At 35.4% G+C, this 25,865-nt stretch overlaps 1 protein-coding gene across 1 annotated transcript in view; it reads right to left on the reverse strand.

Moving 5' to 3' along the window:
* MALRD1 (MAM and LDL receptor class A domain containing 1) overlaps window positions 1–25,865 on the reverse strand; it is a 245,916-nt gene that overhangs the window by 119,684 nt on the left and 100,367 nt on the right. The window contains exons 25-27 of the mRNA XM_062633694.1: window positions 25,269–25,516; window positions 22,476–22,767; window positions 1,836–2,081 (exon numbers count right to left, since the gene is read on the reverse strand). Of these exons, the coding sequence (XP_062489678.1) occupies window positions 1,836–2,081; window positions 22,476–22,767; window positions 25,269–25,516 (786 nt within the window). The remainder of the gene's footprint in view (window positions 1–1,835; window positions 2,082–22,475; window positions 22,768–25,268; window positions 25,517–25,865) is intronic.

Raw genomic sequence — 25,865 nt, forward strand, 5'->3', positions numbered from 1 at the left:
TAAACACTATGAGATATCAAGCCATAATATTGCATCAATGTCTGCTAGGAAGACATGGTTAGACTGGATTAAGTGCTGGGCATGTCAATGTCTGTTAATGCCCATTTTATATTAGGCAAATGACTTTTGTTGGAAACCAAGCCAATCCAGACCAAAGCAACCTAACCCAAAAAACTTTCACAGTCTTCTTTGAAAAGAAACTTGACTGATTAAGGCGGCAGACAAGGACCCTCTGGAAAGCCCCTTTACCTGAAGACTGTGACTACCACTGTGGGACAGTGAACTGGTCACAGCTAGTCAAGCTTGGCTCGGAGATTAAAACAACAAACAGCTTAATTCAAAACAGAATGATGCAATTCTATTCATAAGAAAATTTTCAACATTTTAATGTTGAAAACAGAGGTGCTAATAGGGGAGTTAGAGTTGAGTGTTTCATCTAAGATCAAAAGCTGTGGCTTTGCAAGTAAGTGCTGAAATTTGTCATTGTAAAAGGACCAGTCACTGAATACTGCAGTATTCTTTACCATATATGACAAAATTTTAATAACTAAGCTGAATTTTGTTTTGGTTTTCTCATGATGAACAAAATTATTAACTGCTATCAGTTCTAAGAGTATAGCCACATACTACCTTCCCTGTTAAAAAACTGACCACATGAAAATTATAAAAAAGTGAAATTAATTCCAAATATTTGAGAACACAATTTCAAGACTATAAAACAGCTCTCCAGGAAGAAATGGAGAATCTGACCTATGTGATTACTCACCACAACAATAACACTTAACTTTCAGATTATAGGGTAGATTTCTACATTTGAGAATTAGATCAGCAGTAAACTTATTCATATGTGGGATATAACATACAAAATACAATTGTAAGTTGTATGTTATAACAACTACTAAGGGATTCAACATATATGCCACAAAGATAGGTAAATTTGTGTTCTAACAGAACTGGCTATTTTAAAAGCCAAATGAAAGAGAGGGACACATTGGAAAGCAGCTCTCTTCTACTGCATTTTACTTTGGGATAAGTGCAATGCAACCTGACTGGACTGTCTCAAAATTTAAAAATATAGGAACACTTAATCTTTGTGATTATTCTTGCCTGTTCCACCCTCAGCCACCTTGGCAAGCTTTCACTAGCCTCTGAGTTTCTACATATCTTCAAGTAAACTTTGTTTTTATTTGGTTTTGTCCTTCAGTAGTTTGTGTAAACATTCAACAACTACTAAATACAAATCACACACCTTTGTGCAACTCTCCTGTGGAATATTTCAATTTAAGATCAATTCTGAGCTATGGGACTTTCAAAGACATGAACACATGGAGCTTGCAGAAAGAAAAAGGACAGTTAACTGGGTGGTTTGGCCAAAATAAAGCAGAAGCTGTACTACCACTAGCAAAGAAGGTGTATTTATTTAAATTTATTTACTTAAAATTACCTAGAATTAGACTATGAATAGTCACTACGAGTAACTTAAAGCTTCCTGGTAACAAGTTCAAACTCTGGAGGAGCAGAACCCAGTAAATCTCACAGCTGAGCTAACTCATCTTTTCAAGCTGCAGCTGGACCAAATACCTCTCTTCTGACAAGTAACAAATTATGTTGCTTGAGTCATACAGCAACACTTAAAGGAGAAACAACTGAGAATCAGATTTTCCTAACTTAAAATAATTTTACAGCAGTAATTGATATTTTGATATTGTTACACATCTATTTCATTAAAAATGACACTGTGATTAGACATGTTAGAATCCCCCTGCTGCCTGTGAAGGGCGGTATGAGGAGCTCCATGATGACAATTATATCTTGTTTGTGAATTGACAACATACCAGTTCTATTTCCAAACGTATGGTCCCTGGGAGGTCTAAGATTTTGAGATGAGCCGACACCTAGTACCCAGTTAAAACTGTCTGCCAGGGAGTTTTGCCAGCCACATCTGCCGTTCTCAAAGGTGCAGGAAGTTCCACATTCACTCTCATCTGTATTATCCCCACAGTTGTCTTCAAAATCACAGCTTTGTTCTGGTCTGTAACACTTGCCATTCTGACATTGCAAATAGCCATGTGAGCAGGAGCCTGAAAAGAGAAGAATGAGGGTGTCCTGGTGAATCACACTGCCATGCATCCCAGCAAGGTTACTGGAAGGTTACATCTCTTGAGTGTTTGATATTTAGGAGGAGGAGGGTGGTCCAGAGCAATTTTAATAAAAGCCTTTGGTTCCCCTGAAGTGCCAATCCATTATCAGTTTATTTCTTTTGTGTTTTGTCAAGAGATTGTCTAAATAAATGACTGCTTCTCTTGTAAAGCCTCTGAGGGCAAGTTCCAGCCAAGCATTCCTTCACTAACAAAGCTTTCTAGTCTGACTTAATTGCTGACATTCTCCTTTCATGTTGTGGGATTAAACCATTTCATTTTTGCTGCAAAGTTGAGCTTAGTTTAGTAGCCCCAATTTGGAAGAAAAAGAGAAAAAGCTTTTCTATTTTCACTACAGAGGTTTGCCTTTTAATGGATTTTCTTTTTTTTTTTTTTTTAGACGAGTTCAGTGGGTTGATGCTGTCCTTCCTTTCTGTGCAGTATTCCTGTCACTACTGAGGGCTAATTCTTCTATTGCACAGCGTAAAAGTTGTATGACCCATTTTACAGGATCCATTTCCAAGCTTCATGTTTTCATTTCAGATCAGTTTCTGCAGGGCTCTGGATAAAAAGCAGCCCCTTCAGTACAGTCTCTAATCATGAAGGAAGACACAAAACTTTGAAATGAACCCTCCCTATTTCTTTTGGCCATCCTGCTCTGCCAGAAATAAATGCACAAGCATAATTTTATTTGAAAATAGGAGTATTACTATATTAGCTCCTCGGGCATAAAATTAAAATATGCAGATGAATGAAAGTTGCACAAGTACGGGAACAATCTGAGTTAATTAATACTGAAAATCACATCCTACTAAAACAATTTCTTATTATCATTACCTTAGAGGACCTGACAGAGCTAAATTAAATTCACATAAGTCTGGGTTTTATTAAAGGGTCAGAATAACTGATCTATTAACAAAAAGAAAATAAGAGATGGAGTATTCAATTGTGTTGGCAACCTCCATACCTAGGACTTTGTTATGCCAGAAGCTAAATTACAAATGCCTCAAACTAAGTGAAAAAACATTGCTATACCACTTTGTTGTAGGCTTTGGTTAAAAGTAAAAACAAGCCTTGAATCACTATATGTTAGCAAAAGAAAACAAGTACTAACCCCTCTTTGCAGTCCATGCTTGGAAATACGTTTCCTTACTGTTCATCATGATCAAAAATTGCAATAACTATTGCATTTTGAGATCCTTTTGTAAACAGAAGCATTGCTTCCAATTTCAGTTTAGAAAAAAAATGGAGTTGAAAAGTGGAAGTCTTTTGGTTTTTGAGAAAAAAAAACACAAAAAAAATCACAACAAAAACCCCACCATCGTGAATCCTGACATGAATGAATCTCTTCAAGCATAGGTAATGAATGATATTACACTAAGTCTGTGACTTGACTTGTTTCAGGGTGTACTTCCATAGTATGTTTTCTCTTTGAATAACATATTTCTAAGACTTTATAACCATAAAAACTAAACCAAAAAGAAACAAAAATGAACAAAACCCCCAACCCTGTAAGAAAAGGGATGGTTTTTAGCTCTCATCCTTTCCTTCCTACTTTATCTCAATCATAACATTCCAAACACTCTGTTGTATAGATGCATGTGGGTATAATAGAGATATTTAACTGAGAGGAACTTCTTAGGAAGGTTCAGTAACTTCCTCCAAGCAGTGTTTCTTAAAGGTTATTAACAGGCAGACTTTTAGGCCTGTGTGGTAACTGCATCAACACATTAGGCTGCAATGGACCCAAAGAAGCTCCTAGCATCTTTTGGATCAATAATCTCTGAATTGAGAAAGATTTATACAACAGAGGAAAACAGCTGCACCAATTACCCTCCTTTCTATATACCCTGAGAAAAAAAAAAAACAGATTTCACATTTCTATTTGTATTTTAAAACATATAGTTCTATGACCAAGATTAATCACTTATTTTATAAAGGTGTATCTCTTAAATGTATTTTGAAAAAAAAATGTACTTGCAAACATCAAGAAAAAACAGTTTTTTAGTAGAGCTGAAATACGGTTTCTCTTCTAGATCAATGAACTTTGCTTAGTAATAAAGATAACATAGTATATAGGTTGCAGCATTGAGGCAGAAGAACAATAAAAATTGCAGAAAATATTCATATTAAGAAATAACATCTGTGTTATTCATGTAAACTTTCAAACTCTAAATGATAAGAATTTTTATGCTCTCAAAGAAGTAATTCCAGAAGGGAAAAAAATTATTCTTTAATCTTTGAAACCATAACCCATGTCACAACAGGACTTCTCTGTGAAGTAGCTAACTCTCATATTACTCTTTATATAGCAATAACTATTGCTTGTTTAGTTCCTTTCTGAAAATAAATGAATATAAAATTTTGAATCCTGTCAAATCAAGTAATTCCATTAATGTATGACAAGATAAAGGGCAAGCACTCTTTTATTTATTCTTTTCTCCCACTTTACCAGATGGAGATATTTGAAAAGGACTTGATTTCTTCCACTATGTCTTAAAAGGTCGTAGGGTATTCAGATGATCTTCCTACATCTCTGTTCAGAAACAACTTATGCTTGAAGGGCTTTCTTGTCACTCAAATTTTTTATCAGTTCACAATATTTAGTTTGCTTTTCATTTCAGGATGAGAATCCCTCATCCTTCACTTTATGAGGGCAATAGCTAGTTTTTATGTATTTATTTAAAATACCACTTATTACTTTTCCATTAAAATCCATTACAAGTTCTCACTATGTGTTTGGACTTATCTCTAAGTAGGCAATAATTTCATTTTCACTCAGTGAAAACTAATTTTGTTCTATATGCTTAAATTAGCCACTAAAGACTCCTAAATGAAATAGCTGATAACACACTTACATTGAGTGACCAAATGGAGATCAATTAATATAATTTATAAGGGACAAACTTAAGAAATGTTTGATCATGGTCTGCAATTACCTGCAGGAAGACAAACACTGATAGCAGAAAGCTCTCATTTAGTAGAAAAAACCCCAATGCTACATGCTGGAAAACTGAAGTTGGTGAAGTTCAAATTAAAATAAAATGATTGAGTATTTAACCAGTGAAAAAATAAAAAGATAACAGACAATGACAAGTTCTCTGTTTGTTAGTTAAAAGCTTTTAATAGAGCAATTTTTTTTTTCTCCCTTAAGAGATATGCTTTAATTTAACTTAAAATTATTTGATAAGTAGAAGAAAACTCTACACAAAACCACAGTTAGTGTTATAGAGGAGGCTAAATTACATATTAGCAATAGTACATTTTCGTTTTAAAAAATCAAACTGCAGTTGCAGACCTTAATTTGCTCATATAATTCTGAGAATTTATAACAGATAAACATTTATATATGCCTATATTAGTTATAAAATAGAGGTGAAAATCTCAAATTTCTCATTCAGATCCAAATCTTCCTGAAGCTGGTTCTTTAAATTAATCTTTGTTTATTAGAAATAAATTAAGTATGGTAATTAAACTGATAAAGATGAATAAGATCGGAATGTCTAGAAAATTTCAAATATATGATTGCATATAGGATTATTCTACTTATGACTCTATTCATAAGCATTTAGCACTTAATTCTCATAACTTAAACTTCAGTTCTTATTTTGTATTGGCATTGTGAGAAAGATAATTCATGGTTTAGAATGCCAGGAAACAGATTGGTGATAAGTATTTTCCAAAAGTTGTTAAAGCAGTGTTTTTTAAGCTTATTATATTTAATGGTATTTAATGTTGGAAAACATTGTCTCTGTTTTCCAAATCTACATCCAATCAAATGAATGGGATAGTTTACAATTATCAAAAATATCATTAATAGACTCTTAAAGATCTGTTTCAAAATATTTTTAAAGGTCTTATTTACATTCACATCACTGGAAGCATATCTGTTCCTAAATCAAAGCTAGAGCTCCTGTACAACCATAATTTGGTATAGAGACCAGAGCAATTAATCAGCAGGCTAAGAGTTTGACATCCCAGGGATACGGGCTCTCCAGATAATTTAGTTCTCTGAGGCTTTTCCTACAACAGTTACTCCATTGTCATTCTTGCTCTGAGTTGACATTACTGGAAAACTGAATTGTGTGTGTTCTCAAAAAAAAAAAAAAAAAATTGTTAACAAGAGCATCTTTCCTCTAATATCTCACCAGTGTTACCCAAGGAAAGAGTAAAATGCACTCAACAGTTGATGCATGGTAGTAATGACTTGTCAGCACAGGCATGTGAAAAATGCATCTCATTTCAAAAGCAAAGCTTTGGATAGTCCAAGAATTTCTAAAGATTTTCAGAAGTTGAAGCTCTGGAAAAAAAAAGGCTTAAAAACTACTACACATTATCAGCTCTTTCGTTGTAAATAGTCTTTTTTTTCCTATGACTGAGTGCAAACACCTGCATTTTTTGTTTTGCAAGCCTCTCAAGTACCTTGACATATTAATTTGCATTCTGTGCAACAGGAAGTTTAAAAAACAACAACTTGAGTTCATTTGAAAAAGGGACTGAGAAGAAACTGTTAACCTTTTTTCTCCCGTGACAATGGGCTGATGAAGGCTTTCTAACCACCAAAACCTCCCCAGTTTATTTTTACCTTGTCCATTTCCACATATAAACACAAGAGAATTCCTGTCCAGTAAGCAGACTCAGTAATATTAATCCTTAGAACCATTAAGAATAAAAAAGATAAACAACAAAGAAGCCTAGCAGTGTTCAAGATTATTGTCTCTATCCATTCAAGAGCACTGAAGCATCATCTTTGTTCTGTTTGATGGCACTTTATTTTTTCTCATTATAAAAGTTTGATAATTTGTCAGTCACTCAGTACACTTTAAGATGTACCCAATCTGTGACACATTCAGTGTACCCTAACATTGTGCTTTGCTGTATTTAAGGTTAACAGAAATTCTCAAGGATAAGGGGAGCTGAAGGCAAGATGGACACTAAGTGCCTCTTCATACAGGAGTTATTGCCGCTATACTACAGGCAGGGCAAGGGAAGTCTAAAAACAATATCATAAAGAATAAAAGCTTCAGTCTCAAGTGCATTCACTCTGTGAAAAGAAATAAAAACCAGGTTTTTACTAAAGATAGTCTTACCAGGTATTTTTAACTCCTCCACTATTGCAGTACTGGTATACTAATGCTGCCAGAAATGGTGCATACTTCCCCATGTTGCTCGAGCAATTCTATGCTTATTAGTCTACAAAACATGCTAGCAGATCAACTTAAAAGGAAATTTTCAATTAATCTCTTCAAATGGGAAATCCCCATGGTGAATAAGAAGAGACCTATGCCTGGATGCATTGACAGATGCTCCTTCTATTGCAATACCATTAAGACTGCTTTGTTCCTCTCCAGAAAATTGGAACAATAGAGTATGCATTAGAATGATTATTGCAGTGATAACCAGATGGTTTAAGCCTCCAACATAAATATATGAGCTGACAAGGAAAAGTGTTGTAACAGGATACTGATAATAGGAACATGGATATATCAATGCCTACACACAATCTTCCTTTTCCAAAGCCAAGTTAAAATTGAGAACCTATTCTCTTGAGGGTGGACAAAGAAACTCTAAGACAAAAAGAAATCCACATCTATTTTTTAAGCAAAGCTTTTTCAAAAATAATAGTACTCATATGAGTCTACTACAGTGAGAAAGATCAAATACTAACCACCCTGAAAAGCCTAAATGACACACCTGAGTTTACTCTCAGGAAATATAATGAAATGAAATACATAAATTTCATTTGCCATGTTCTGTCTCAAACAAACTAAACATAAATATTCACTCACTGAGCTCTTTAGCAAAGATATAGAATGAAGAAATGTTCCTTAAGTATAAAATCTGCAATCCTAAAAATACGTCAAACATCTAATTTTATTTTTTTTTCCCTTTTTTCTCTCATTTTAACTTTTAGTAATAGTATGCATTTTTAGGTCGAAACGTTTAAACTCAGTCTTGTATATACAGCTTCCTCCATCACATACAATCCCTGTGCCATGTAAGAATATCTTGGTGCAGCAGATATGGAAAGAAGCCAGTTAAGCTGCCTTCTGAAGATCTCTAGGCTTGAGTGCAAGTTGTAGCATGTCCTAGAAGTGCAATTCAACAGCTCACCTGAAACACATTTTATAACACAATGACACCTTGCCTGAGCAGCTAAATATTATAGTGCTTTTGCAAAACCTGGACTGATGCATTACTGATGACATCAGTACCTTAGAGCCCAAAGTGTTTTAGTTGTGACCTCCAGTTTAACGGTCTGATTGTTATCTGAATGTCTGAAGGGTGGGAGAAGGTATGGTTTTTGCAGTTCCTGGTGCCTAGTGAAGACTGCTCAGTTGTTTTATTGTCTGGGTTTCCAATGGGAGAAAAATTTGCAGACTGAATCTAGAAGGCAGCTAGAAATAAAGCAGAAACTCATAAATCAGAGCAGTCTGAGCATGAGAACTGGGGTGCACAAATTCTGAATAGCTGAGGTATGTCAGAAGAGAGTTTCTATTAAGAGACCAAAGGAAAGCTGTGTAGATAATGAGCTAAAAGCATCTGATTATGTTATAACTCAGGCTGAAGGAGGAGAGACCTTCACTAGTTGCACTGGAATATGTCCATAATTGTCCTTTCTCTTTAATGTAGCATCTCTTTTCTACTAATTGTTCTTGCAAACAAGTACTTGTCTTGCTAAAATTTTGTTCTGTTTTAGTTTGTCAGTTTTTAAGTTCGTGTGTTTTTCCTCTAATGCACATATTACAAGGGGTAATGGGTCAAAACTTAAACAGGGGAAGTTTAGACTGCATATAAGGAAGAAGTTCTTTACTGTAAGGGTGGTGAGGCACTGGAATGGGTTGCCCAAGGAAGTTGTGAATGCTCCATCCCTGGCAGTGTTCAAGGCCAGGTTGGACAGAGCCTTGTGTGACATGGGTTAGTGTGAGGTGTCCCTGCCCATGGCAGGAGGGTTGGAACTAGGTGATCTTAAGGTCCTTTCCACCCCTAACCATACTATGATTCTATGATTCTATGTGTTCCTTTCACTTTCTCCATCACAATAAAAATGGTTGCCAAAGCATACAGTGGAAGGCTGAGCTGCAGGGCAGTGACAAACGCCCTTTGTACAGTTTGCCAGAGCAGCCTGATCAGACTGTACTCAGTAAATATGACAGGTGGAAAATGCTTCCCTCATATCCCACTCAAAGCCTGTGCAACCAGCTCTCATTTATAGTCACAGCCTTGACTCTGAAACCACAGGGCAGGAGGTCAGATCAGGTTTAACTTAGGCAAGAGAAGAGAGTGGGCATGGAGGCCCAGAGCTTGAGAAATGCTGGTACCACAGCTGGAAAAATAACCCAAAATACTTTTGGAATCCCCTTCTCTGGCAAATAAAGGTATGGAAAAAGACATGGCTTATGCAGTAAAAGAGCAAAATTGTCACTGAGAAATTATATTATATGTCCACAAGACCTCAGGAGCCAGTATTTTCTTCGACAAGTTAGACACTATAAGGTGGTCCAGGAATGGTTTAAATTGATGTAAGACTGTTCACTATTCAAAGAGAAAGATAACAATGTATATCTATTGTCAGTTGGGCATCTCTACTACTTATACATTTCAGTATATTCCCTTAAATCATTATTAATATCCAATAATACAAATGAAACTGCTCTGGAGTATTCTCAGTTATGCACAAACAGGATGGAAGTGTTAAAGACCTACAAGAAACACAATTTGCACAGAATTTCTACTAAACATTACAACATTTGTACACAGCTGTGTTTAAATTCTTCAGCAATGCTTGAGTAATTGTCAGGTATAAGAGAAACTAAAAAAAGTCCAAAACAGATGAAAGTGAATCCCATGACCCTTATGAATTCTTCATATCTCTCATTCCTCAGAAGGAATATGTTTCAGGAATACTGTATTTACCATATTATATTAGAAAATTTTCTACCTATATTAGAATGCTACAGTGAGCTGAAGGAGATGTGATGATTAAAAGATTTTATTGATGTCTTGAACAGCCTTCCATACATCTTTTAGCCTCCACTGGAAAGGCCAGTGGGAAAATGAAAAAATGAGTTATGCTTGGTGGAAGAGAAAGACACCAACAAACTCTGTAATCATTCAGTATCTCAAAGAAACATAGCTTCTTTCCTCTGTGCCACAGTCATGCTTGTTCTCAATGAAAGAAAGATGAAAAATATACCTATAAAGTCAGTATGCGTGGTTTGAGGTGTGATTCTGCAAGTAACAACAACTGCATTTGGAACCTGTATGCTCTAACATTATACTGTTAACATCTCCTAACATGAGTAAGTAGTTCTGTTCCTTATTTTTTTAGCTAGTATGAATAAGACAAATGTATGTTTTATCATTTAATGTTCATCCAATCCAGCACAATTATTTATTCCACAAAGCAATATTACCTTTATTTACTGTACCTCAATTCAGTATGTGTTCATGTTGAACAGCACTCTTTGAGGTAAGCAAATAGTAGCACATAGGTTAAGCAAGTGATTGAACAAGGAAACAGCAGAAAAGTTTGTGGTTGAAAAGAGGAACCTGATTGTTTTATCCCACTTCATAAGAACCTCAGTTTTTTTAAAAAATTGCTCAAATCACTAGGTCTAGTTTCCTTTTATGAAAGGCAACAACCTGAGGCAATTCCTCTACTTTCAATATAATCAGTAACTTTCTCTATTACTTTTACCTAAAGGCTATTTTTTGGTTTTCAGATAAGGAGCCTGCTTAGCATCTACCCTCTATTTATTCATGACCAGTTAAGGTACATTTATTTGTATGTAAGCTCTACCAACCAGCTTTCCTGATCACGGAAAGGAAGCTAAGCAAAATGCCAAAGAATGTACAAACAAATCTGAAACCCGAACCCCAATGCTACTCAAAAATTTCATATTTACCTGTCCCAAGCCTTCACCTGACAGTCTAATGGCAACTGAATACTTTCTTACACCAATGTTCTGAAGCCTATCTACACAACACTAGACAGCTTCAAAAGACAGAAGAATAACTTTATATATATGCCGTGACAAAATCATGAGAAAGACTTCTCCTGTGACATTTTGGCTTTGTGAAAAATTAGGTCTCACTAATTTCAAACTAACCACCCAAATTCAAGATTTTTTTTTGAATTTTTTTTTATAATATTTCTATAAGTCTTTTGAAGTTCATAAATCAGAACGTCATGTTTTGTACACACTAGAATACTGGATGCTGGCCTTGCTAATCAAGCTCTCAGATGATAAATTTCAGCTCTTAGAACTCTATCTCCATTAAGAGTCAAATCTTATCTCAAAACTCAAACCAGGGTTATTCTTCAGGGACAGAATGAAAAAATTGTGGTAAGGCAACCTTACTGCTTTAGCTTCATGAGTGGAATAGCTTTTTGTCCAACGTAAATCATCTACTTGTAAGTCATCCTCTTGGTTGCATCTGTACGTCTCCTAAGAGCCACTACACAGAATCACATAATCATCCTTCACAGAAATTAATTCCAAAGGGAGTAAGTTGTAGGATGTGTATGAATCCATCTCTGTCAGTGTCTGGCACAACAGGCCAGCAATAGCTTTGTTACAGAAAGGATTTTTTCCTCCTTGTATGAAGAGAGAGACAAGATTTTTGCTTGAGATAGTATTTATCAGGGATTTGTTATCCTATTACAAAACCAAGAAAAAAAAAACCAAAAAAAATAAAACAAAAACAACAAAAAAAGCCCCAATATAGTTCCTCTCTTGGATAATGAATCTTTATTTGCTGTGTCAGCTACCGTTTATTCCTGATCACTAGACAAAGTAAATTGTTACTTATCACCCTAATTAGCTTTTACATATCCCACATACATACATAAAACATTTGTGTTAAGAATTATAAATAAGAGATAAGTAAGCTTAAAAGTTTATGATAAAAATCATGCTTGAGTTTATCATTACGGAATAATTATAACTTGCTATTGATACTGTCTCTTGAAAGGGGAACAGTGTATCTGTTACCCATTTTCTCAGTAGGGAAACTCTTTAGAACAGATGTTCTGCATGCACAAAGCCTTTAGCTGTATGCTGGTTTTTGGTTTATTTTTTGCAGAAGTGTGAAAAATGTCAAAATATTTTGAATATATAATAATATATTTTGAATATATAATCACAAGAAGAGATATTTCAGACATGTTTTCCAATTTTATGGTCTCAAACCATTTGAGAATTAGAAGTCAGTGTCTGCTCTATCTAGCGCAGCCCAAGTGATCATATACATATATATGCAGGGAAAAACCAAAAGTATGTGCTCCCTTAAGAGAGGTAGAGTAGATATAACTCCTGGTCTGATGAACATGCTGTTTTCCTTTTAGCCTCATGAAACACACAGTTAATTTTCACTCAAGAATTGGCTACTAAATGGCCACAAATAATTTGTGTTGATAAATATTGCATTTCTCATTAAAAAAAAATCAAATAGAAATTTGCTATATGAGAAACTATTTGGTCAAATTTAGACATAGAGTTGTTCTAGAGAACAATTTGTTTTGCACCTTTCATCTACAACTAAACACTACCATTTTAAAGATTTTTTTTTTCCACCCTGTCCCTCTGTTGTCTTTCCCCCTAAAATCACATATCTTTTTTCAATATGGTCTTCAGTACACATGAAAACAAAACTAACACAATTATGCTGTTTTCATTAGCTACTTAATTATATGATGTATGCCTAGTAATAATAATTATGAGTCTCAAAATACTTCAGCTAAATAACCTGGATTGATTAAGCCAGAAACTAATATTTCAGTCATTTCTGTTGGTCCTTATTCTATGATCATTTATCATGGTATAAAACTAATGTTTCAGCTTCCAGTTCCATTCGGTTCTCTAATTAGATGTTACATATTTAGCTTAGAAATATGCTATTAGAACTCTTCAGAAAACAACGACTACTTTTACAAAAAAAAAACCCAAACAAACCAACCTGCAATTCGTATCAATAACTTTCTTCTGATGTAACACCTGGTCTTAGCACATCATCCCCAAATTTATAGGCTGACTTTGTAGAAAATAATTTCTCAAGTCAGATTTCATCATGCTAGTAAAAGGATTTTTAAAATCATGTCTTTCAATGCTTGTGCATTCTCCATCTAGTTACACAAAGTGCTCCAGATAATGTTCATCAGCATATGTGCTCATAAACTGTATCGTTCTACAAATGTAAGCACACATTCAAGATCGGGGGGGGGGGGAACAACCAAATAAACACCAAACTATAGAATTTGAATGGTAGAATTATGGAAACTATTTCATCTGTTTGAAAATAATACAGGTTTTTCTTACAATCCCATATAATTGTAAATAGCTCCGTAAAAAAACTGGAAAATATCACATCCTGCACAACTGCAAAGGCATCTGTTAGAAGACAGACATTTGGTTGTTGTGCTAGCAGCAGATCTTGTAACTTAATTCAGCCTTATGGAATGATATTTAATACAAATATTAGTTTGGAAACCTGTCTGTTAAACAAGGCACATTCTAGTCTTTGACAAAATATGTAAAAGATATTTACATATCCTCAAGCTGAGCTGTAATATCAAAGTAAATATGTCATATATAAAACTCTATGCAGCCAATTTTTATCAGGATAAAAATCTTGTACTCTTTGTAAAAAAACAGCAGTGCTGGATAAAACACACAGAATATTAAAGTCTATCATTAGTTTAATTACATTAAAGTCCCTTAAAAAAAAAAGATCTCCAAAGTAAACACAGACTAAACATATCTTAATTAATATCTTAATTTCTAGTCTTTTGAAAGCAATATTCTGACCTTTAAAATTTTCCTCTGAAACTGACCTGGTATCAGACGTCTTCTGTGAAACTTTTGCACAGTAACACTGGAAACATTAGTTTCTATAGTATTATCTGTCAGAAACCATTCAGTTGAATCTGCCTTAAATGTAAATTTGCATCTCTTTAATGTCTCAGTCTTGAATACCTGCAGTATCCAGGTGTGCAATAGTTTTACTTTTTTTACTGCATGCAGTTCCATGTGTAAAAGTGGCAATGATCTGGTCTAAGTAGACAATAAAAGGAGAGACTGAGGGCCTGAGGTGACATCTTGTGAAAGTAGATGAAAGAAGCAAGAGGACTTCAAAGGGAGACGATTTAGAATAGAAGAATCATCTAATTAATATAAAATCTCATCTCTGTAAGGTGCATGTAAAAGGGAAATGTTGATAGAGCCATGCAGAGTGGTTGCAGCCACTGAACATGGCCAGAAGCAGACATCATAGGGAAAGGACATCATGCACCACCATCCCACAGGTGCTTAGTCTACAGTTAAAGAATTATGTGTCACATCCTGTAGATGAGATACTGCGCCAGTATTAAGGCACCAGCATTTGAGGCTGTTGACCTAACTGCTCATCACATGACAGTCATTTCTGTTTAAGGTAGCAGCAAGGCAACTCAAAAAGCATTTCTAATAAAGCAAATCTAAACCAGCCTAGGAAAAGCAAGATATCTGCAAGAGATTATGAAAATAAAATCATATCAAAAAGAGTTCTGAAATAAAAACTTAAATAGCATACAGCTCACAAAGAGAAATATACCTGCATGATTACACGTAGGCAACCTAAGTATCTAAGCGGCTACTAAAACTGATCGGGATCTGTTTCTACTTTGAACAGTGATCACATAATGCTAAAATAGAAACATAGAGTTTTATTTGGTTGCCCATACACATAGCATTTCAAAAGATGTAAAACATCATTCCTTGTTACCAGCTGCAACTCCTGAAGGGCATATACTTTCCATACATCCTGTTACACACCTGCCAGCACTGTGGTGATTTCTTAGACACCCTAGTGTATGACAAACAACAGATGACTTTATGCGTGCAACACAGTTGTGCTGAGTGTCTGGGCAGGAAAAGAACAATATAGTACATCTATTATAACTGGAATTTAGATACCTGACACGTCTTGAGTACACACACCTAGGTGCACGTGACATTTAATCTGAGTCTTAACTTGGAGCTGAATCCCACCGTAAGTATTTTAAGTCTTAGATAAGTCTGATAAAATTTAGATTTGCTTCAGCTAAAGATTCATTATGCACATTAAGTTTGTTTTATTTATCTCTCCCCTTCCCCCAGCTGTATTTTTCACTCAGATACCTAAAAAAATGCAGCACATAAATATTAAGGGCTCTCCTCAAACAAAGAAACATTTACTAAAATAGAAAAATGGGGACATATTCCTTCTCCACTTTACTTGAAGAGCTAGTTTGTTTTTCCCTATGTTCAGTGAAGACCATGCAGCCTCAGCCAATAACCTCCATCATTGTTAATTGAGGACAACTTCCATGATTATTGTTGACATAGCATTTGTTTGTATTCTGGATAGCTGAAAGTTTCCAGAGACCACATCCATTTCTTCAATCTCTTCTTGTGTGAAGCACCTGAGGTGATCTGACTTACAAGCGTAAACTGAACACGGTCTTTCTGCACTCTGGAATTCTTTATACATTTTGGCAGTTAACAGTCTTTTTACACTTGTATATTAGCTTTGTTTATCCTACCACTAAACAACAATCCAGGCGCATACTGTGATAGTTACTTAGGTATCTTGTGAAAGCTACAGTATCATTCTATTTAGAGGCATATTCAGTTCAAAAGTATAACAACATTAAACACAAAATGAAAATGAGGCTGTGCAGTGAATTGCCTCAAAACTTCCTTGCTATAAAGTACAAAATATAAACTGAGCTTTCAAGTAAAATTTACAAATATCGTATAAAAAAAAATGCTTTGCTTTGTCTAATATATAGCCATCTTGAAAATGTAAGCATTTTAACCACGAAAGTAAAATACAGTTTAAAGAGAATATTGATAAGTCTGTGCTGAAAAAACACTTAAAGTTCAGCTTGTTTCCTACGGTTCGAAAGGGAGGGAAGAGAACACACACATATGCTTGCAGTCTTGACCACACATGCAAATTTTGTTCCAGGGTGTCTAGAAAATTTGAGTGTCTGACAAAGATGTACTGCACTAAAGGTAAAATAGGACTAGATAGTGTGAAATATAACTCTTTTTTCAGATCACGTTTGCTGTTGCAAGACTTAACTTACTAGAAAAAAGCACTAGATATTTCTAAGAATGCCCTGTACTGCACCATTATTTCTCCTCTTTTAGATGTGTGCAAAAAAAATGATAATTACACTCAAGTAAGAATAATTTGTTAGCCAATTCTTGGAATGCAAAGTAAGGCTACAGCTTTCACGTTCTTAGCTCACCTAGGCAGAGGCAGGCTCTGTGTGTGGAATATCTAACACATAAGGAAAGGTCTGAGCTAATAATACCATTATCACTGATGGTTTTGGAAAAGCTTAGATCTGGTAAAATTCTTCTTACTTAGTTGTTCTAATAGAGAGAAAATTGAAGAGCAAGGCTCCTTAACAGGGCTCTAGTTTCTATAGTATCAGGAATTCCTCTTGCATTTTTAGGAACAGTTTGCTTTGGTTAGAAAAGCTATTCCCATATCCCAGCTACCCATTGCCAAAGGAATCACCAGTTCATACTATGAATGTAGAAATAAGTACCTCACATGGTGCTTAGAGACTCACATCAAGCTACCAGCACCGAAAATTCATTTCTGCTGACATGATACTTGCTTGGAAAGTTTTAGAGACGTTAAACTGTTTTGTGAGAGTTTCACAAAACAGGTGCTCACAGTGCCCTAACTCCAAGAAACTTAGATGACATTAATCACGTTTTGTTGTCTAGTTTCTAGAATTTTAATATTTTATGGGCCCAATCCAGGCTCTGCTCTGACAGTGATTTTAATTACCCTGACTTGGAATTTAGCTGGACAAAGCTTCATAGAATCAGAAAGTACAATGTGAAAATCCAGGCTATATATTTTGTCTTATTCAGTGACAATAAGGGTAATTCTCTTCATAGCATCTGGACAATATATAGAGAAGTTGAATTCAAGTCACCTGCATGCATGACTACTATTAACTTTACTTCCAGCTACCAAACCAATCTACATATTCCACAGTATTTCCACCATTTTCCTAAAATGCACATGTGTAGCCAGGAGCAGGATAATGCGTTCTTCAGTTTAGCTTGAAAAAAACGTCACTTGCAGTCTGGGAAAGGAAAACCACAGAGCTACAAAAAGCAGCAGCAGGAAGACAGGACAAGCAGTCCCTGTCTCCTGAAGAGAATATGAAAAATGAGCATCAGGGCTGACCACACAAACATTCGAGGAGGAGAAGTCTGGTACAGTGGGCTATTTCCCAAAGCATGACACTGTAATGATAACAAGCACACTACTGACTTCCAACACTTGCTTAGCTGCTGTGCTTCCTCGCCAGGAATAAATGAAAAGTGCTTTCGTGTCTGCCTGGTGATGGTGTTGCACTCAAGGAGAGCTGGAAATAAAGCAGTGAAAGAAAGAACCCAGCCAGAATGGGCCAGGGAAGACCCGACAAGGGGTGGCACTCAATGCTACAAAGGAGACGTAGCAGGTCCCAGGGCCATGCTGGGGTCTCTCGGGGCGTCCAGTACCTTGTATCATGATATGTTTTGGGATACCATAGGGAAGTTTTAGTAATTGCAAAGCAGCGCTCACACAGCACCAAGGGCTTTTCTGCTTTTCATGCTGTTCCACTAGTGAGCTGGCTGGGGCACAAAAAGTTAGAAAGTGTCACAGCCAGGATAGCTGACCTCAAACGACCAAAAGGACATCATGCTCAGCAATAAAAACTAGGGGAAGAAGTGTTGTAGGTCTGGATCTACTCACAAATACTAATTTTGTGTCTTTGGATTTGGGGGTCAGGCATAGCGCTGTATGACTGCTATTGGGAGCCCAATCAAGTATCTTTACCTAGGAGACATAGCAGGTAAGATTAATAGTAGTTTCAGGATACCTATGTTTCTCTCTGTACTGTACGACAGATATGACTTTCCTATAATCCCTGAAACATAGCTGCCAGCCCCAGGCAGGTGTGTCAGATATCTTACATGATGGCAATGGAGCTAAACAATCACAGTTAAGCAAATGAATTGCATCGTGACTGGCAATGAAATGCAAAGTTAATTGAGTTATACAGATTAGCACAATCTGTCTTCACATATGAGTGAGGAGCTCAAGTCACTACCACTACTAGCAAGTGACACAGCAGAGTACTGAAAATGTATCAATATCAACCCAGTGCTCAAAAAAGGGCAAAGCAAATAAGACTTTAGCATTTATCACAAAACAGAGCAAAGAGAAAAATAATAATTCTGTTACAGTATTATTCCACTGTTCACTCAGTTCCTAAATACCCTACCTGATTTTATAATCCCAAAAGATTACAGTAGTCAGAGAAAGGATTTACGGATTTATATGGAATAGTTTCCATATAAGAAGTTGGAACTCCTTCAGTGTGTAATGTTACTTAAGGACAGTCTCATAGGGACCAATGTGGCAGAGGTGGGTTTGTCTGTTGCTCATCACCATTTTCAGTAAAAGATATTATCAAATAGGAAACTCTGAAAACAGAATTGCTTTCTCAGCAACTGGCAGACCTACACAACTGCTGCCAAAAATGAGGAGGAGGCTAGACTTTTGAATGTGTCCCCACTGAAACTAGGCTCTGTATACAGAAGGCAAATAGATTAACGTTTACTACATATGCAAAACCATGGTTCATAAGGTCTCCTAAAAAGGAAATGTTAGGAATATTAGGAGGAAGCATCCTATACACCTGTCCTCTTTTGGTTCTTGCTCAGCATCTTATCCTGGGGACAGGATAAGTGAAACGGACCTTGATGTAATCTCTTGTAAATATTCCTCTCTTCTTAAAAACACATGTAACACTTCAGTGACTCTCTTTTAACTTGTTGGAAATAGTACCTGTCTGCTCTACAAAACTGAAGTCAACAGCCACCAGTTCTTTTGTCACTGGGAATAACTTTCCTCCCTTGTAGCACGTTAATCTGATTAGGCAGCCCTTGGCTCCTGTTGTATTCCCAGGTAAGTGGTATGGAGACATGATCAGAAACTCTGATGCAGGGATCATCCATTTTTATAGCCAGTAACAACACTACAGGAAGGAAGAGAGGGAAGGAGATAGAGGGCAAGCAAATTTGGAGATCATGTAAGTTACTGTCAGATCCATGAAGTCTCTTTTGTAAAAAACATATACATATAAAATATGACTCATGCAAGTGTTCTCACATTTTTTAGGCAGTCAGTGAGTATCTTTTAATCTGCGAACATTCCTGGGGGGATCATATAACTCCTGGATTAATCTGGGTACAGGCAGCCCCTAACACAGGGCAGAGTCTAACTTGAGAATCTGGCCACGCTGCAGAGACACAGCAAAAAACATAAACAATACTGTTAGAACAGAACTTTCTTTGTCTCTTCCTTCACACAAATCCTTTGCAGGACATAAGCAAACCCCAGTGTTCCTCCATACATTGTTATTCATAAAGTGAAGAGTTGATAGGCACCAGCCTAAACTGTTTATTGTTCCTTCCTCACAGCATTTTAAGTGGCTCTCAGTGGTTTTTCCAGTTCAGTGTCATTGTTGCTAAGCAGCATCATGAGGACAGGTCTACAGCATTCTTTCAGACTGCAATGCTTTCAAATTTTTCTTTTCTAGCTGTCCAGTGCTTGCTTTCAGCCCTTAAGTATTACTGCAAGTTTGTCCAGAAGAAAAAAGATCTTCAAAGAGTTCACATAGAGTCAGGGAACAATACTTCTGAACAGTGAGTCTCTGTCATAGATAGGAAAATTTAATGATGTTATTCTATTTAGTCCTTACACTATATCCATTGCCCTAGCACTTTATGTGCAGAAACAACAACCACGGACCGCTTCAATATACTTTTGTTACAAAGTGATATTGCTTATAAGATTCAGAAGTATCTCCCTTGCTGAGTGCATTACAATGAATTCTGCTGGACTTTTTTGTGGGTTTTTTGTTTTGTTTTGTTTTTTTTTGTTTGTTTGTTTTTTTTCTTGGTTAAAAAAACTTTAAAAAGTAATTGTATCAGATTTTCATTTTCCTCTCTTTATTTGGTTTATTCAGTTTGCTGAATACCAATTGGAGATTGATATCTCTTAAAAAATTTCAAAGCTCTTCAAATTGTGGGAAAATAAAACAACACTGACTAACCAAACTTAATTTGGGTGAAGAGAACGGGAAGAAGACATTATGGTAGTTACTATTCACTGTGGTATTTTGAGTATCTAAAATGAAGAAAACATTCCTTGCAAGTTCCAAGTAAAGGAAACACATGTCCAAATATAATAGAAGAACCATATAAAACCTGTAGAAAAATATGCATCAGTATCTATTCTGTATTTTTATGTTATGAGAATAGACCTCAAAATCTACAAATCTCTCTCTTAAAGAGAAAATATTTCAACTTCTTTCACAAATATTCTCTCTAGATGGAGAAAAGAACAGATCTCTACTGCATGATGGTTTTAATCTTCAGAAACTTTAAAAAATTTGAGCAATGGATATAGGTGTTTCACTTATGGTTAAACTCTACCTCTGCATATAAGCAGAAAAGTCTAGGGGTCCAGATTTTTGCAGTTGATCATCATAGTCATTCTATATGTCTCTAGTTGATAAAGCTACATCACAGAGCACTTTTCACAGCCTCCAACATGCATTTTGTCACTGTTCAGAACAGTTCTGTAGGCAGGAATAAATTTCATACTCTGCTTTCTTAACCCATGTTTCAAGCACTGATCTGAACAGGTATCACTGTAAATAGTAGCTGCATACTGGAATACTTAGTGGCTAACATCAACCTCTTATGTAGAACAAGTGAAAATTATTGATATAGAAAAGATGGTTCTTTATAAGATTCACTATAAATTCATCACTCTAAGAATGAATTTAGACCATAATCTCAAAATGTTGTGAGTCTACAAAATACAGAAAGTACATCTTAGATGAGCTACACCAAGAAAGGTGTCTCTGGTGGCTTTTTCCTGAGATTTTAATAGCTTTTTCATTATATAATTCATAAAAGTATTTTGGAACATCTTTTGCTATCAAGACCAAAGTTTTAAAATTCCTAACATAACCACAGGGACTTGCACCTGCCATTAAGGGAACAGTCTGAAAACATCAAAAATAAAGTATTGAAAATTTCAGCCAGTGTTTCTTTTGGGTTTATATTCATATAAAGCTGAACTTTAAAATACCAATCTCATTTGCAATAAATTTCCATGACTGTTTTGACAGAAGTAGGAAGCCAATATTATATTCTGTAACTGGCAATTTATAAGAGATCTACCTGGAAAATTTTGCCCATATCTTTCCTGCTTATCTTGTGCACAAAGTACAATGTAATTTCTTGGGTTTGATGCAGTCTCATCAGGGTTATTTCCCAGTGCCTGAGCAGTGCTTAATGATATGCTAAAAGGAAAACTACTCTTTTAGCAGCAGTAACAAAGCAAAGCAGCTCACACAAATTAATGGTCCATTCTCCCAGTAGTCCTTGACATTGGAAATATTAACTTTGGTTTATTGATCAGAAATACAGAGAAGTGGGATAAAATGATTGCTGCAGCCATGCAGATAATTTTTAGTAGGCCCAGGAATGAAATGCATCTCCTAAATTTCACTTTGGGGCTTACATTTCAGTACCTCTGGTGATAAATGTGGAAAGAGGAAAGATATCTATCCTGTTCTGTCAGAGCTTCTCTTTCATCATTTTTCTCCAAGTATTAGTAATGAGCAACATCACTGCTTTCAGGAGCAGCTCTTGCTTTAGGGTTATTGGGATCCAACCCCATCAGACTTTATTGTTTTGGGCAAGAGTTTTATGAGTCTTATTTCCCTTATGCAGTAAGTAAGGATAGTGCAAATATTTGCACCAATACTTCCCCCACACCACATGGGAAGTAGATGGTTATCTTGCCTAAACTGTATCAGTAGGAGTTCCTACTTGCCAAAAAACATTAAAGCCTGCTGGCTTTATTACAATCTATCTATGCTGGTTCTGTCCCACTCAGTTCTTTCTTTTACAATAACCATATTTGACAACTATTAATAAACAAATCCCACTGAATTAAACAAGATATTGTCTAATTATGCATGGCTGGACAGGAAGTCTTGCAGGTGCACAAGTTCTGACTTAGTACTTAAACAATTACTTCATAAAACATTTTTACTAGACTTTCAGAAAGCTTCTTAGAAGCGTGTTAATTTTCAACATTTCTTTAGCAAGACGTATTCTATTTCTTTTCTGAAGGAGAGACAAAGGAATGAAATCAATGCTTCTATTCATTCTTTACAGACTTAGAGACAGTTTACCCATAGCAGGAACATACCTGTTGTGGGCAATGCCATGGTATCTGCTGGAAAAAACTCTTGGGATGGTAAGCACTCCCTGGAAAATGTGAGGTCATCAAGTGCTATGCCATCTTTGGGACCTGTTCCAGCTATCCCTTCAAAGACAACTTGGAAATCTTCATCTCCAGCCAGGATCAATGTCTTGCTCTGCCAGAAATTACCCTGGTTTCCAGTGAGATTAAGGAGAATTTTTTCATGTTTTGCCACAGTCCTCTGGTAAACAATCAATGATCCAATGTGATCTCCATACATATGGTAATAGAAGAGTATCTGTAAGCAGGAACAATAGCATCAAGTACAGAATAGATGACTTCAGACACATTCTGCTGTTGTGTTCACCCTAATTAAATCAAATGACATTAGTAGCATTCAAAATAGCCCATAATTTGATGGATTCAAAAATTACTTCATTGAGACACACACAAGACTTACTAGTGAGGATTTTTGAAGTAAACCATACTTTGAAGCCAGCATTACAATACTGTGACAGATGATATTTTATCCCTTTGAATAACCCTTGCATATGAGTGGAAAAGAATGAAAATACTTCATAAGGAAACAGAGGAATGGAGCAGTGCCATTTACAATATTATAGAATCACAGAATTGTTTGGGTTTGAAGGGGCCTTAAAAATCATCTCATCCCAGCCCCTCTGCCTTGGCAGGGAGATCTTCCACTAGATTAGGTTGCTCAGTTTACTGAAGTTTTCTGGTTATAAATGTGCTTGTGCTAGATTATAGAGTGTCTAAATAGAAAATCTTCTCTCACCTAATATGGGACCAAAACCTCTACATGGACTACAGAAATGCAAAACAATAGCTAAAAAAACATAAGAGGACCTTGGATTAGAAACAGTGATTTATTTAGTAAAAATAGGTAAAACATGAAATATAAAGTAAAGTACAACTTAAAAAAACACTGTGAAGAGTAGTCAACATTAAGTATCTCAGTTATTTTCAGTTCAAGAGCAACGAAGGAATAGTTGCATTTAATCAAATTAATACTCAATCTAGTTCAATATCTTGTTTCTGACAAAGATCAGAATATTTCCAAGAATGATGTAGGTCCTTGAAAGAAGACAATTTATGCTATAATATGCAAGAAGGTGTCTATAGCTCAAATTTCTTCTAATGCACAGCAAAAGCATTAAAGAATGAAAACCCTATCTTATTTATTATTGCTATAAAAACATAATGGCAAATATTATTATACCCATGTAAATTTAAAAGTCATGTCCCTTTATGTTATTTGATGCTGTAGGATTTCGTAGATTTTCACAGATTTTTTTTTGTTTGTATTCAGTAAAGCCATCAAAGGCTTTGTGTTATAATTCTTTTGAAAGCTTTATTGTGTTTACTTTCAGGATGTCTTCTGTGCAGTGAAGTAGTCAAATACAGTTTTCCTAAGTCAGTTTTTTGTATGGAAATAGTTCTATTCACCTGCCTGTTTCCTGTGCTGCAACTACTCTGTTTCTCTCAAAATCCTTCATTAAATGAGGTTTGTCTATCCAGTATATGTGTATATCTTTAAACTATGTAATAGTTATTACCTTTTAAGGATTAATCTCTATTTTTTTCTGCCGCTGAATTTTGTTTGATTTTCTGACTGTCATTAAATTCTCAGCAAACATTTTAAGAGCTGCCCACCACACTGCTCCTGACTGGCTACAGTTCTTTTCAAAACTATCAGACTGTATTTCGTATGTTTGCCTTTTACAATCATTGAACTCATTTCCCTCCTAACCTCCTGCACCCAACATTACTTTCTGGATGTCACATTTATTTGAAATACCCGTATCTCAATTACACCAAACAATTTTATATATTGGTGTTACAATACTGATACTCTGTTCTGTTTCATCATTTAGAGATACATTTTACAGCAATAATGCTATGTACAAACAAACAAACAAAAAAAAGCTATGTCCAGATTTAATTTTAAGCATTAAGTTTATCCACTTGATTGTTCACTTGAGCCAGCTACTTGATAGATGCATAAAAGTGAACTTGCAAAATGAGACCTCTGAGGACAAAAATATAAATTAAAATAATTACATATTCTACTTTATAGGCAGAAAGTCAATAAATTTTACATCTTCTATAAATATAAAGATGGTGATATCATCTCTCAGGCAAGTTACTAGAACAGTATCTCCTGTCAATAGATGGAGTAAGAATTCCAAGTGTGGCATCAGTAATGGAGATGCTCTAATTCTGCATAGCAAAGTGACTACTTTAGGGCCAGATCATTAGAAAACTTTTGAGCTTACTTAACTGAGTAAATTTAGATAGCCAAACAACATAAGTTAGGCAGATCATTATGTGTTAATAGCAAAATAATTAACAAAGTAAAAGCCTAACATCTTTATCCTAGATTCTAGGCTGACATGAAACTTTGACCACTCTGCATTTGTTCACCCTTTCTTTCATATTTAATCACTCACAGAACGGTATAAAGTAGTTTTAGGGATCATTTGATCAGTTAGGATGAGTGTTTCATAAGACATATTCTAAATCAAACACCACATTCACTACCAACTTCATCTGAACCTGTCAGAGTACTTATTTACTTGCAGAAATCATTCTTCTGCAACAAAATATTTTTTCTTATGATTTCAAGAAAATAGGATCAGACCCTGACTCTTCTGTAACATGCTTGGTTTTGTCTCAAGAAATATTTCAATGATCATCTTTATTCATTTTAGGAGTATTATCTTGGTCCAAAGTAGAACTCAAATTCTGCACTTCTGCTAGTACCACACCCCCACATACCTTGCAGTTTTTATTCCGTCTGCTTAAGACAGGACTGGAAATTCTAGCTTTCTGTCCTGACAGCTGAAAAAATGAGCTCTTTATAAAAATATAATGACCAGATGGCTCTTGCAATGTATGATCAGTAGCTGGTTCAGTGCCCATTTTTGTAGTACTGCTAGTTCTGAGGTTCCAGTCAAAATCATCACTTTCATCTTGCTTCCATCCACAAAGATCAAACTCAAAATTGCAGTTCCCAATAGATGTACCTGAAAGACATTTGCACACATATGAACAGAGATTTGTTTTGAAGAAGTTAATTAGGTACATATATTACAACCTTGAACTCAAATCCATAAAAAAAAAGCTTCAAAATAAAAAAAATAAATGCATGTATCTTATTAAACGTTACATTTATAATGTTCTAGGATATAATACTAGATATAATAAAATACCTATTATATAATACCACAGGGATTTTAGGTATATATCTAATAATAGATAGAGGAAAACTGCATATACGTGAGGTATGTCTCAGGCTCTCGTTATTACGGTCAGAGTTCTTGGTATAAAAGTAACCAAATATAGCAATCTATTTTAGATCAAGCTGAATGGCTC

The sequence above is a fragment of the Pezoporus occidentalis genome, unplaced genomic scaffold (assembly GCF_034315485.1).
Source record: "Pezoporus occidentalis ecotype Australia unplaced genomic scaffold, CSIRO_AGI_Poc_V1 ctg40, whole genome shotgun sequence".
Taxonomy (NCBI): Eukaryota; Metazoa; Chordata; class Aves; order Psittaciformes; family Psittacidae; genus Pezoporus; species Pezoporus occidentalis.